General features: G+C 38.6%; 1 protein-coding gene across 1 annotated transcript; it reads right to left on the minus strand.

Annotated features, from left to right (window-relative positions):
• Nucleotides 1–14,633: 14,633 nt before the first annotated feature.
• Nucleotides 14,634–15,191, minus strand: LOC117330218. The gene has a single exon (XM_033888440.1). It carries the CDS (start codon nt 15,189–15,191, stop codon nt 14,634–14,636), a length of 558 nt encoding a protein of 185 aa, XP_033744331.1.
• Between the last annotated feature and the right edge of the window lie 685 nt (nt 15,192–15,876).

Consider the following 15,876-nt stretch of genomic DNA (forward strand, 5'->3'; position numbering starts at 1 on the left):
AAAAAAATATAGCTTTGTACTGTGTGTTGCTTTGGTTTTGCCATATTCCCGCTAGATTTCCAGTAGCACTGCCTTGTCTTTGACAGCAATCAAACGCATAAACCACGCTCGCGAGCCTTTGTTTTCCTAAGATGGAATAAATGGCACAAAACAATTCTGTCGTTGACTTTGAAAATCACCCGGTCATGTGGGCGGATGTAAGTGTTTCACCATTGTCAGAAAGATGCAGATACCGCAAAGTCAGTCGGCTGTAAAACGTCACGTCTGAGTCGCCGAGTAGAAGCACATTTAGCAATTTAATCAGAAATGAAAACATACGACCTCTTCGGGATGACATTTCCGGTGAATGGTCATACCTAAAGGTCACGACAGGTCCAGCTGACCTTTAATGAGTGACCTTAGAGTATTGCCCTTATTTAGACAGAACAGTCGGGAAACGGCATTTGTCTCCAGACTTCTCCACGTGTCCTATTGCCACAGACTAATATCAATACTCATAAAAATGTCTTTGTTTAGGAATATACTTACGAGGTTGAACACCTTGTCACAAACGTTAAGTGTTCTGAATCCTGCTACACACAACACACGGTTTGTCCAGAACCATTCAACATACAACCCATGGTACATGGTTTATCCAGTACCGATCACCATACAACCCATGGTACATGGTTTATCCAGTACCGATCACCATACAACCCATGGTACATGGTTTATCCAGTACCAATCAACATACAACCCATGGTACATTGTTTATCCAGTACCGATCACCATACAACCCATGGTACATGGTTTATCCAGTACCAATCAACATACAACACATGGTACATGGTTTATCCTGTACCAATCACCATACAACCCATGGTACATGGTTTATCCAGTACCAATCACCATACAACCCATGGTACATGGTTTATCCAGTACCGATCACCATACAACCCATGTTACATGGTTTATCCAGTACCGATCACCATACAACCCATGGTACATGGTTTATCCAGTACCAATCACCATACAACCCATGGTACATGGTTTATCCAGTACCGATCACCATACAACCCATGGTACATGGTTTATCCAGTACCAATCACCATACAACACATGGTACATGGTTTGTCCAGTACCGATCACCATACAACCCATGGTACATGGTTTATCCAGTACCAATCACCATACAACACATGGTACATGGTTTATCCAGTACCGATCACCATACAACCCATGGTACATGGTTTATCCAGTACCAATCACCATACAACCCATGGTACATGGTTTATCCAGTACCGATCACCATACAACCCATGGTACATTGTTTATCCAGTATCGATCACCATACAACACATGGTACATGGTTTATCCAGTACCAATTACCATACAACCCATGGTACATGGTTTATCCAGTACCGATCACCATACAACCCAAGGTACATGGTTTATCCTGTACCAATCACCATACAGCCCATGGTGTTACATGATACTGGTGTTACTATCCGGACCAGTGAGGTAACAGATGATTTATTCCGGATTTTATCGGGAATCATTTAAAATTACATATAATCTAAATACGTCTGTAAACACGATTCCAGGCGTAAAAATGTGAATTTGATTGATATCTGTACTACATGACTCTCCCCACACCAAATATAGATTTGATAGTAGATCGTGAAATAACCTTTTATGCATAGTGAAACAAAGCATGTTGATTATAAGAACGCGTGTGGCCCCAGGCCCCAGTAGCGACATAAGATGGCTTTATTCAATATTCAAATAACACATGACCACCCAAGCGATCAGTTTCATGTTCACTCTTCTTATTTGACAACACGTGAATAAAATCTGTCAATTAATTCAAGATTCTATAATAGTTTCCTGTCTCTTTTGACAAACGTTGATTTCTCTGTTGCTATTTATTTTTGTACCCGTGCCTCTGTACCAGCTCCGGAACGTTTAGTAGAATCGCCTAGTCACTACAACGTTTAATTAAAATTCCAATTAGAATGGAGGAAATGCTATTTTCCAACTGGACAGACATGCGACCATGTGAATGCACGTGCGTACGTGACAGCAGGCCCTGAACCGTTGGCGGTGTCCTCTGTCCGGCCCTTTCTCCAATTGGAGCTGACAGGAGTCCAGAAAGGTCTTCGGAAATGCTGCCCCGCGGGAAAACTGTAAGCAGGACTTTTGGATCGATGGCAGTTTATTATGATGGAAAAATAGTATGTTAAATCTCGGCCTTTGATAAGATCTAGAAAATGTTCAGAACGAGGCTGAGTCATCTCCGTATTTAGACAGTAATGAAGTTATGGTGTAAATATCGCGTAAAAATTGCGCTATGAATAACGAGGATACTTGCCACATTACCGAAATCAAATATTGGCATTGACATGAAACATCTGCAACCGATCCCCGCGAACAATGAACGACTGTATGTATTAGTCAAAATTGATTAATTCTTGTTGTGATCATTTTAATTTCAATCGATAGAAAATGATAACATTTGTCGAACGTTGTTGTTAAAATTCGCAATTTGTAATACCGAAAAAAGGTTTTAATTTTGAGATTCGTAGTTCGCTGTTGTTATGAGGCGACGATAGGCTGGCCTCTAGGGCATCTGAAAAACACTTCCATAGAACTTTTCAGCAGCAAACAAAAATAGCAAAATGGCATTTATTGAAAGATGTGTACTCTTAAATGAGGGGAGAAATTGTGAAATCTTTTTGGCGAAGATGGAGAAGAAACTACACACTGTTAATGGGAGAGAGGCATTGACAGATTTAAATGGAAACAAATCGGGCGCGTCACTGTTCCTGCCACGCAAACATCGAGTTTAATTTGTTACACTGGGCGACATCACATAACACCGCCCAATTCGGACCGGAAAATACCGGAAAGGAGAAGAAGATTGAAAAACCAGGGAAGCGAACATTCCCCCCTAGATGTACTGGATCGCGAGACATAAATTACCCTTGTACATATGTGGTCGAGACTCTTTTAACACCATTCCAGAAGATTAACACGCAAGTGTCGTGATAAATACCACAGCGTGTTAGGGTAAAAAGAGATTTCGTTTGAACAAAGACCAGCACAACCATAGGATTCAAGCCTTCCCAAATTCTGTTTTTTTCAATATATCATTACGTGTGGCCCTTAGTGCATGTAAAGCAAACGTATAATTGATGGAGACTTTCTCGTGTCTACTCAGAGCTAACTGTAAGCTGAGAAAGTGAGCAATTTAGTACCAGAGGAATCTGGGATAACAAACAGGCATCGCTGGGTTGTACCTTGTACAATACGCTGATTGCCCTTTTCGTAGATTAACGCTGACCAAAACACGAATGAGATAGGTTGTCTCCCTTGGGAGTAATTCTCCATACAGCTGATGTGGATTTTTTATGTACTTCTGGAATCACAGATGGAAGAATACTGTGCTCTAATGACCAAAAGGAAAGGTCTCGGTAAAAATAGATTATAGTTATCAGGTTATTGTTTCTGCGAGACAATATCGACGAGAACGAAATTCCCTCTTCAACATCATGACATATCTGAATTTATCAAGATTGGACAGAAGCATGATTGGACAAAAGTTCAAACAGATCCTGGCGATCAATTGATTGATTATTTGTGTGTTTTTTTCAGTTTGTAATTGCTGATGTCATAGAGATAACACAAATCGAAATATAAAAAACTAAGGGAAAACAGAGCCAAAGAAAATATCGTTAATACTTTTGTCGAGGCCTTGGAATCGGACGGACAACTAGCATCATTAAGCGTACAAACTGAGGGCATCGGACAATTTTGAAACATTTACTGATACATATTTTTCAGCAAACCGCATTTACAATTTCTTTTGGAAGCTTGCCAACTTGCGTTTTGAAATGGTAACAATAATTGTTTTAATGCAATTAAGTCGTTTTAACGTTATGTGGGTCAAACCTACCGGGACGGAACCATTGGAACGCTGGCTGTAATGATACATATCGAGATCGAGGCTGATAACACAAGCTATCCCTTATACGGCCATAGATATTGCCTTTAGCATCACGAGTATCTGGGTCAAGATTTAAGTAGTGTAATATTAAATATTAAAGTATTAAGGTAATGTAAAATACACAGATTTGTAACGAGTTTCTCCATCATATAAGCGAGGTGTGATAGATATTAAAAAGAGGTATTGTGATTTTAAGGATTCTTAAATTTCTAAGATCACAAACTCTCGACTCGGGGGACAGTACAACTTAATTATTTATTTTGATATATAAATATCTAGCATTAACACATTGTTATTTTGGCAACTTTAAAAAGTGGATTTTGTCTGATAAGGTGAAAGAGCTTAGTCACCGATTCGTTATCCTTAAAGACCCCAGAATGGTTGTGATAAACGTAAGTTTATTCACGTTTTGGCAACTTGTTGACTTGGCTTTCACGAAAGTTTTAAGGAGGATGTTGAGGAGGGGGTCAAAGAGGGGGTCGAGGAGGGGGTCAAAGAGGGGATCGAGGAGGGGGTCAAAGAGGGGGTCGAGGAGGGGGTCAAAGAGAGGGTCGAGGAGGGATTGGAGTAGGGGGTCAAAGAGGGGATCGAGGAGGGGGTCAAAGAGAGGGTCGAGGAGGGATTGGAGTAGGGGGTCAAAGAGGGGATCGAGGAGGGGGTCAAAGAGAGGGTCGAGGAGGGATTCGAAGAGGGGGTCAAAGAGGGGTCGAGGAGGGGGTCGTATATCAATGTTATCCTCTTTACCTCGATATTCTCCATCACTTTACATGTAATTGTGCGTGAGTGGTGGTGTCCAATTTGTTTCAGAAATATGGCTATTGCTTTGAATTCTGTGCAACACACAGTGCTCCTGTAGATTCCATAATTCAAGTACCGCGGTATTCCAATTTCCTTTGTTTACTAATAGTTTGAAATGACACACTTAATAATTTCTAAGATCCAGTTGAGGTCCGTGAAAGTTTCAGACTTATTTTGTTCCATTGGATAGAGGGTATTGTTCATGACTGTTCTCGAACACGGGAACAAGGTTACAACTTACATCGAAAACAAAGTACCGAACATGTTCTAGGAACGAAATTATCACACTGCCTCCACAGCAAGAACAGGAAGAACAAAGATGGCGGCGCTGGGTCAATGTAAACTGCCAAACGTCAGTATGTCACTTAAATTGTGTTCAAAATATATTGTTCGTTTAGGAAATTGCTATACTGTTATTAAATGATATTTGGTCCGCACAATTAACCGATAAGAATTGAAAATTGACACAGACAGTCATTGCCTGGCGTATAATTCCTGTCTTTTACTTGGTGTGTATCAAAGAGGCATTGATTGATCTAAGCATATTGCGCCTTTAAGTAACCCTGGCTATTACGTAGAGGTTAAACATCTTAAAAAAAACAGAACAAAATCAAAAATGAATGCACAAGTAACTAATGGTGTATTGATAAAGACAAAATGAGTGATTGAAATTTATACACTGTCCGGTTATGTTTGGGGACGCCATTCCTGGTAATAGGATGAGACTTCACAGGAACGAGTTCTATATTTATTTTTGTTTTTGTTTTATTCAGTTACAGCAATGTAATTGAGTAAAACCATTAACTCACGTGCAAAGGTATGCACCTCACTGGTGCACGGTGCACTTTGCCGTATTTGTGAATCGGTGGTCAAACCTCGATAAACATGATCGAGGACCATCGCAAATGGTCAATTCCAAATTCTTGACCAAATTAAATTTGTAAAAGATGTTAGGAAAAGTTCTGAATTCAAACTTTGCTATAACAGGTCTGACGGCCGGCCAACGTCTTCTGTCCGCAGCTGGCTACAGAGTTTGTACCTTTTTAAGGTAAGAGCTTCCCATGCATTTTAACTGTATAATGTAAGGACTTTGTAAATGTCTTGTTATCTTAAACTGTATCGTATTAAACAGTAATAATTTATGTTATGATATACCGGTAATGAATAATTATTTAACTAAAGTTGTTATCGTAGATGGACATGTCTGTGTATTATAATCCGTGTTCATTAAATGGTGTGTATTAAAAGTTAGAAGCTGGCTACAGAGTGAATTTATACTTTGTTTGAGGTCAAACTCACTTATAAAATACACAGGAACCCGATTGTTAGGGGTCACTCAAGCTCCCTCATACATTCCTTGGTGGACAACAATTTGTTGGGGCAACTTTAGCTCAGGACTGCTCGTGAAACAATAGCCTCGCTTCATTGGCGCATGTCAATCATAATAGATTTCATGTCACGTGACAACTTCCGGCACTAAACCAATGAACGTTTGATAACAACATTAGACCCGAAAATAAACGGTATTGGTGTTGACATAGGGTGTGAAGCGGGATAAAGAAAATAAGCCGCGGAACAATATTGCATTCCTGACACCAACCATGTAATCATAGGCGCTTGTTTCTATGTGTAGAAATCCTATAGTCTGTAATCTTTTTATTTCGGGAGGACACATTTACGAGAGTTTGTAAAACAAGGTTATCAGATCAGTATTCTGGCATTTCTAGGAACACAGGAAATAGATGCCGAAAGCATTGTCAGCTTAGTTATATATGTTATATAAATGTGTGTGAGTAAAATAGGAGGCAAACTTTTAAAATGTGAAATATGTCTTGAAGCTAAACTGGATTTAAATTCTTTGAATTCAAAAAAGATATATCTCTATTGAAAATTTTATTGGATAACATTTGTTTTGGAAGTTTGAAAAATCGTATAAAAGCTGACAGAGCTTGAAGGAATGGCGTGTGGCGGCTACACGGATAGCGCTGGTAATCGGCGGTCGATTGACCCGAAGTACAATTCCAGAACGTTACAACAAATGGCCGTGTCAAATAAACAGAACATTGATCTTACACAAAAACATGCATTCTAACATTTTGGACCAAGTGACCTTGAGCGCTACCCTTTCCGACCTATGGCCAAAAGCAATGTCGGGTTTTCTTGTCTTAAAGTAATCGTACAATACAGAATACATGTTTTAGAACTCGGAGATGAAAGGGCAAAGAAGCAAAACGATTTGCTGCAATGAAGGACTGACATTTCATCTGTTTTATTTGAACCGGCTGTAGGACTCTCCTGTGGCTCTGAGACCACCTTGAGGGCAGACATAATTCGATGTAAGAGACTTCTAATTCTATAGTATTGCCGTCTTTACAATAAAACCTCTCTATAATTTCCCTCGTTTCTTTAACAACTCGCTTAGTCAAACACAGTTTGGGAGACTTTTTACAGGTTTATATATTACAGTTACATTTGCTCGCCTAACGTACAGAACAACTTCGTCCACACTTGTCCAAACATCGCGCGTACACCGTGGTACAAATGCATGCACCGCATACAAACGATGCATTGTTTAGCGCACAACTGTACTATGACATATCGCGTATTCTGTGCGGTTTGGAGAGTTGGTTAATAAAATTTTCCTTTGGAAAATGTGTATCGACAGGCCCATCAATCAAATTCAATAATTTGTATTCTGTATCATGTCCCCTCATTAGAAACAACAGGATTTACCCATGTTAACACGATCATCATAACATCTACCATAACATAAACTTCATCATTTCCTGAAGACTACTTAGCTGTAGATTCATCGCTAACAATCTTATTGTACGAATCGCTAAGATATGACATTTTTATATTTTGTTATGTTTTTTGAAGTACCATTTTATTTTCCTTGACCTCTTTGAAAGATATTTTCAACATTAGATGTATGTTTGATACAGGGCGTTCAGCAAAAAGATGAACATGTTAAAATAGGAAATGTTCTATTGGATGAAAAAGGTAAAATGACCGATCTACTCCGTATTTGTACAAAGTAAAATGTAAACAAACTACCAACCAGCGACATACACAGATAACAGTGACGTCACTGGTGGATAGATAGTGTGATATTTAATACGGTATTGATTTTTTATCCTTTGTTATTATACACAGGCAATATTTTTTCACATGAAATTCACGTGAATTTTTTTCACATGAAATTCACGTGAATCACTAGTGAAATTTTCATGCAATTCACGTGAATTTTACGTGAACAAATCTTATGTGAATTTTCACTTTTTTGTCCTTTTCACGTGAAATTCATGTGAATTTCATGTGAATTTCACGTGAAGGAATATTGTCTGTGTATAGTCTCATTAACATTGTTTCATTAACCGTGCATTTAGGACATTTTGGAACAAACCTACCCTGTCAGCATCGTATTACATACGATTTATATTAACACTCGGACACTGTTATATGTGTTACACGAGGAAATATATATGACACAATGGACATCTAAGTTTAGAAACGATAAGGTATTATAAAATAAATAAATACAAATGTTATAAATAGTAACATCCTTATAAATGTAATCCAACGTAACGGTACTATTGTTTAATCGATCATGTGACCAATTAGTTGTGGAATGTCAAACATTTTGACGTAAGTTCCTTTTATTCATTTTTCTGATCATGTATCAATGTTTGTTTCATTAAACTGTCTCGGGACAGAAAACAGGGATTACCAATGTTGTTCTGACGAGTTTAATGTGTTCTACTTTGTCGAATGTAGTATGGTCTGATGAAACAAAGGGTAACAAATATATTTTAACAATGGAATTCTTACTGAGAGCTAATTAACACAAAAAGTATTGATGGGTGTTCGGAAAATAAATTCTAGTTAAATGTACACTTATTTTGCTAACGAGAGAAAAAAAATGTATTTCCTGTACCTGTCATCATGTGAATTATACTAAGGAAGACCATATAAACCATGGTTATTACCTGTTAAAGATAACGCGTTGTATAACAATTACTAAACTACTTTATCCATTTCAAACAAAGACAGACCATTGGTTAGGAGGGCAAGTCTGTCTGAGACTAAAAAACTACAAAGTATAGGAAGTTAAAGCGCGCCTCTTTACGAACGGAAGGCAAATGATGAACGTGTTAAAACGTAAAAATCAAAAAATATATATATATATTATAGATTTTTTTTTGTATACGGAAGGAAGGTATGTGGTACTGGTGATATATAAGTATACGGAAGGAAGGTATGTGGTGCTGGGGATTTATCATTAGGAGATTTATTTTCAATATTTTACAGATCTCGTTGGGGATCATTGCGGTTCGGATTTTAATGGTAAAAATACCGATTGTGTGTTTCCTGAACTTGATCCGGATTTTAGGTTTGAAGAATGACTTGGTGTAATCAAGATTCTGACTAAAGATAAATTAGGCATTGACATTTGTTTGGAGGAGAGGGCTTTAATAAGTTGTATAATTTGTGCCCAATCCTCATGCTTTTATTTGAAGCAATAAAAATATGTTTAAACTATAAGGCATTGACATGATCCTTAATGAATATTTGATTGAATATAAAGATATTTTCACACCAGTTCTGTTTAAGCTGTTTAATAATGTGTTTGAAGTAGGATATTTCCCTCAACCTTAGATACGGTGTGTAATTGTGGCTTTATATAAAGGGAAATAAAACAATGATTTTAGGGGAATTACTCTCATTAGTCATGTAGCTAAATTATTCCGAACATATTTACGAGTGTGTGGCTACAGATGCCCAACTTGGGTTTAAGCCTGGTCTGGGTACAGATGATGTAATATTTACATTTCATACATCATTACATAGATTAGTTATAGACACTTTACAAACAAATAAAATGCTTTATTGCGTATTTACTTTACATTGGCTTAAAATATGGAGAATTGGAATAATAATGGTTGATTGCTGAATGTAATTATGTCAAAAATTCAGCGGGAAATTTTCTCTTATGTTCGATGTACTTTACAATGTGTTACTGTTGTGTTTGATGTACTTGTAGGACTTTATTATGTGTTACTGGTATGGAAAGCAAACTTATTAACTCGGTTTTCTTTGCAGAAGATATTAACTGTCTGCAATGTACAATGTATGTTAGATTGTCCACAAACTTATACTGAAATAGGGACCTTAACGGTTATCATAGAAAAAAAACATGATTGTTATTTTCAAAAGAGCAAGCGGATATTACGTAAAGAACCATCAAGGCCGTAGATCTGTTTTGTTATTTAGATTTTTTTTTTTTTTTGTTATTTAGAATGATTCTTTAACTATAACAGAAGGTTTGCGGTGGCTCAGCTTTTGCATATGAAGGAAGGAAAGCTTATTATCTTCTGAAGAATAGAATATAGGATTATATGCTTAATACTGAAAGTAGGATATCACTTTTTGTAATATAGCATGTAAGCTTAACTGTGGTTGTGAGGTGTGAAGTCATTATCCAGGACCAATTAAAAATGACCACCTTCTTTTTCTCAAAGAAATATTAAATGTAAAGAAACCCGTTGATAGTTCTATGGTGTATATTAAAGCGGGCATACATTTATTTCAGGTACAGCAAAACAAATCTACTAAAAATGTTGATTAAAATATACTATAGCAAACAATTGTATTTCAAAACCATATCTGTGATGCTTTATTTCAGTTGAATATCAGAAAACAAAATTGTAAATTCAACTGGATTTATCAAGTTAAAAACGATTTATGAAGAATTGGATTGCACAATATTTGGATCGCTCAAAATTTACAAAGTGAAAGGCAGTTGATGAAACTCTATTCCCAACTCTTGTATGATACATTTATGTAAGAATTTCGAAGTGCATTTGATCAATCTTCTAAATGTGACTTATATAAACATCTTGGTGATAGCTTCCAAAGTCATTTTTACTTAACAAAACCATAAACTTCTAGTATCAGAAAAGCATTGAGTAAATACCGCAGGCACGCACGCTGTCTTAATATTGAGTCAGGACGTTACAGGACGTCCCAAGGGGCCAAACGATATGTATAGTGTCTGTACCAAAAATGATGAGATGCATTTTATACTACCCAGATAATTCCGAGTTAAGAAATGAATATTCATATACATACAATACATCACACACATATCACTTGCTTATTATATAGACAGATAAACATATATAAGTTATATAAGAGAAGCTATTTTGGTTAGAAAAGTTCAGAACTTGTTATTTCGATAGTGATGATATACCTTTTAACTAATTAAAGCCTCTCTATGTTTCCTTTTTAGAAATATAAAATTTAATCATGCTAATCTTCATAATCCCTTATGGCTTTATCATCATTCAATATTCGTCAAATCTTCTTGGTTACGTCTGAATTCGTAAGTAAAATATGTAATAAACATCTAAAAATAGAACGTGAACTAACCCTTCGCGCGCCGAGCTATGTCCCCGGATGATAAACAGGAAATCATAGGTTTCAGATGCTGAGAAGATTCACAACCATGGTGACAGTTCACGTTCAACCTACCTTTATTTTTGTCAGATTTACGATGACTCTATAAGTCGTAAGTGATGTTGCAATTTTACCCAATCCTTTTATTTGCCTTCGCGTCAGCAACAAGTACGTCTGACCGACATTGGCTTCTGAAACGTGTAGCTTTGATCGCTAGTGATGAAAAGGAAATGACAGTTCTGCGTCACCCCATCCCTCCTTCTTTATTGATAGTAAATCCCTCCCTGGCGGGATGGATGAGTGAGGGATGAGGAATTGACCCCGTGACCTTTAACTAGTTTAATTTATTATATTGATGAGAAGGTATAACTGTAGTGAGTGATATACTTTACGTCAGGTTTATTTATAGACCGACAAGTACAAACATGATGTGCGTAACCTCAGATTAGCATATAAAACGTACAAACACTAGATTATTGATTCATTCTTCAATTATGGGTTGGAAGGAACACTTGGAAAATATCTACTTTTATCTGAACAACCCTATTAGTTATGCAGGACCAGAAAAGATCTACAAATTCTTGAGAAAGGAAGGAAAGTACAAGGTCGGAATTCATGCCATTCGACGTTTCCTTCAGGATACCGATGCTTACAGTCTACAACGCCCGCTACGTTACAAGTTTAAGACTAGAAAAGTTATATCTCAGGGCATCGATGCTTTATGGGACGTTGACTTGGCAGATGTCTCCAACATTGCGAAAGAAAACGACGGAACGCGGTACTTGTTCATCGCCATTGACGTGTTTTCACGCCATTTATGGGTAGTTCCCCTGAAGAACAAACAACACCAGTCTATCATAGACGGATTCAAACTTATCTTTGGTCAGGGTAGAATACCTAAAGAGGTGAGATCGGACCCCGGCAGCGAATGGAAAAATAGATGGGTAAAACAATACCTAGAAAGAGAGGGAGTAGGTCACTATGTCACTCATAACGTCACTCATGAAAATTATGCTGAAAGGGTGATAAGAACACCGAAAGCGTTGATGTATAGATATTTTACTCACAACAGAACCTATCACTACCTGGACGTTTTACAAGACATCGTCAGAAACTACAACGCAAGATCTCACAGCGCTTTAGATGGAAAATCTCCGGATGCTATTAAGAAATCAAACCAAGCAATTGTGTGGAAGCATTTGTACGTAGACACAAAGAAGCCTAAGGCAACGAGAAGAAAACATCCTCCAATACCATTTAAATTCAAGATAGGAGATGCGGTACGAATATCAAGTACAAGACACATGTTTCAACGCGATTATGAACAAAAATGGACGGAAGAAGTGTTCACCATTAAAGTACGATACTTACGCCAGAGTATTCCTGTTTACAAAATCGTAGACTATGACGGAGACTCAATAAAAGGAACTTTTCACAACAGTGAACTCCAAAAGGTCAACAAAGGAAGAGATGGCTTATTCAAGGTAGAGAAAGTACTAAAAAGACGAAAGAGAAGCGGAGTAAAAGAAGTTTATGTGCAATGGCTTGGCTATCCTAAGAAATTTAACAGCTGAATCAACGAAAGTGATTTAGAAGACATATAAATACGGTCAACAGCTAAATCATCGTCATTTGTGATTTTGCCATCCGAGGATTAACATCAAAATGAGACATCAGTGCAATCTCTGTCCAAAAGGATATTCCAGAGTTCAAGATTTACAAAGACATAAGCGAGATAAACACTCTCCAGAGATGTTGATAGAAGTGCCGCAAGAGGTGTCGCAAAAAGTGCCGCAGGTGCCGCATAAAGTGCCGCAAGAGGTGCCGCATAAAGTGCCGCAGGTGCCACATAAAGTGCCGCAAGAGGTACCGCAAGTGCCGCAAAAAGTGCCGCAAGAGGTGCCGCAAGTGCCGCAAAAAGTGCCGCAGGTGCCGCAGGATTTCGTATTCATGCATCCATTTACGGCTAACGTTTCCGGACCGACGTCCTGTGGGAAAACCTTCGTCAAATCTCTCTTACAAAACCGTTTGATCAAAATATCACCTCCTCCACAGAGAATCATCTGGTTATACAAGAGATGGCAGCCTTTGTATGATATCGTCCAGCGTACAGTCATCCCCCCAGTAGATTTTGTACGAGGAATACCCATAGATATAGACCAGGACTCTTTTCTCGACATTAACACGAGGAACTTGATCGTGGTAGATGATCTAATGTCAGCAGCTTCAAAAGATCCTCGTGTTAATGTCGAGAAAAAAGTACGGAAACGTTAGCCGTAAATGGATGCATGAATACGAAATCCTGCGGCACCTACGGCACTTTTTGCGGCACTTGCGGCACCTCTTGCGGCACTTTTTGCGGCACTTTATGCGGCACCTGCGGCACTTTTTGCAACACCTGCGGCACCTCTTGCGGCACAAAGGCTGCCATCTCTTGTATAACCAGATGATTCTCTGTGGAGGAGGTGATATTTTGATCAAACAGTTTTGTAAGAGAGATTTGACGAAGGTTTTTCCACAGGACGTCGGTCCGGAAACGTTAGATGGCAGCCTTTGTGCCGCAAGAGGTGCCGCAGGTGTTGCAAAAAGTGCCGCAGGTGCCGCATAAAGTGCCGCAAGAGGTGCCGCAAGTGCCGCAAAAAGTGCCGCAAGAGGTGCCGCAAGTGCCGCAAAAAGTGCCGTAGGTGCCGCAGGATTTCGTATTCATGCATCCATTTACGGCTAACGTTTCCGTACTTTTTTCTCGACATTAACACGAGGATCTTTTGAAGCTGCTGACATTAGATCATCTACCACGATCAAGTTCCTCGTGTTAATGTCGAGAAAAGAGTCCTGGTCTATATCTATGGGTATTCCTCGTACAAAATCTACTGGGGGGATGACTGTACGCTGGACGATATCATACAAAGGCTGCCATCTCTTGTATAACCAGATGATTCTCTGTGGAGGAGGTGATATTTTGATCAAACGGTTTTGTAAGAGAGATTTGACGAAGGTTTTCCCACAGGACGTCGGTCCGGAAACGTTAGCCGTAAATGGATGCATGAATACGAAATCCTGCGGCACCTGCGGCACTTTTTGCGGCACTTGCGGCACCTCTTGCGGCACTTTTTGCGGCACTTGCGGTACCTCTTGCGGCACTTTATGTGGCACCTGCGGCACTTTATGCGGCACCTCTTGCGGCACTTTATGCGGCACCTGCGGCACTTTTTGCGACACCTCTTGCGGCACTTCTATCAACATCTCTGGAGAGTGTTTATCTCGCTTATGTCTTTGTAAATCTTGAACTCTGGAATATCCTTTTGGACAGAGATTGCACTGATGTCTCATTTTGATGTTAATCCTCGGATGGCAAAATCACAAATGACGATGATTTAGCTGTTGACCGTATTTATATGTCTTCTAAATCACTTTCTTTGATCCAGCTGTTAAATTTCTTAGGATAGCCAAGCCATTTCACATAAACTTCTTTTACTCTGCTTCTCTTTCGTCTTTTTAATACTTTCTCTACCTTGAATAAGCCATCTCTTCCTTTGTTGACCTTTTGGAGTTCACTGTTGTAAAAGGTTCCTTTTATTGAGTCTCCGTCATAGTCTACGATTTTGTAAACAGGAATACTCTGGCGTAAGTATCGTGCTTTAATGGTGAACACTTCTTCCGTCCATTTTTGTTCATAATCGCGTTGAAACATGTGTCTTGTACTTGATATTCGTACCGCATCTCCTATCTTGAATTTAAATGGTTTTGGAGGATGTTTTCTTCTCGTTGCCTTAGGCTTCTTTGTGTCTACGTACAAATGCTTCCACACAATTTCTTGGTTTGATTTCTTAATAGCATCCGGAGATTTTCCATCTAAAGCGCTGTGAGATCTTGCGTTGTAGTTTCTGACGATGTCTTGTAAAACGTCCAGGTAGTGATAGGTTCTGTTGTGAGTAAAATATCTATACATCAACGCTTTCAGTGTTCTTATCACCCTTTCAGCATAATTTTCATGAGTGACGTTATGAGTGACATAGTGACCTACTCCCTCTCTTTCTAGGTATTGTTTTACCCATCTATTTTTCTATTCGCTGCCGGGGTCCGATCTCACCTCTTTAGGTATTCTACCCTGACCAAAGATAAGTTTGAATCCGTCTATGATAGACTGGTGTTGTTTGTTCTTCAGGGGAACTACCCATAAATGGCGTGAAAACACGTCAATGGCGATGAACAAGTACCGCGTTCCGTCGTTTTCTTTCGCAATGTTGGAGACATCTGCCAAGTCAACGTCCCATAAAGCATCGATGCCCTGAGATCTAACTTTTCTAGTCTTAAACTTGTAACGTAGCGGGCGTTGTAGACTGTAAGCATCGGTATCCTGAAGGAAACGTCGAATGGCATGAATTCCGACCTTGTACTTTCCTTCCTTTCTCAAGAATTTGTAGATCTTTTCTGGTCCTGCATAACTAATAGGGTTGTTCAGATAAAAGTAGATATTTCCCAAGTGTTCCTTCCAACCCATAATTGAAGAATGAATCAATAATCTAGTGTTTGTACGTTTTATATGCTAATCTGAGGTTACGCACATCATGTTTGTACTTGTCGGGCTATAAATAAACCTGACGTAAAGTATATCACTCACTACAGTTATACCT

Source organism: Pecten maximus, chromosome 6, assembly GCF_902652985.1.
Source record: "Pecten maximus chromosome 6, xPecMax1.1, whole genome shotgun sequence".
In the NCBI taxonomy this organism is placed as follows: Eukaryota; Metazoa; Mollusca; class Bivalvia; order Pectinida; family Pectinidae; genus Pecten; species Pecten maximus.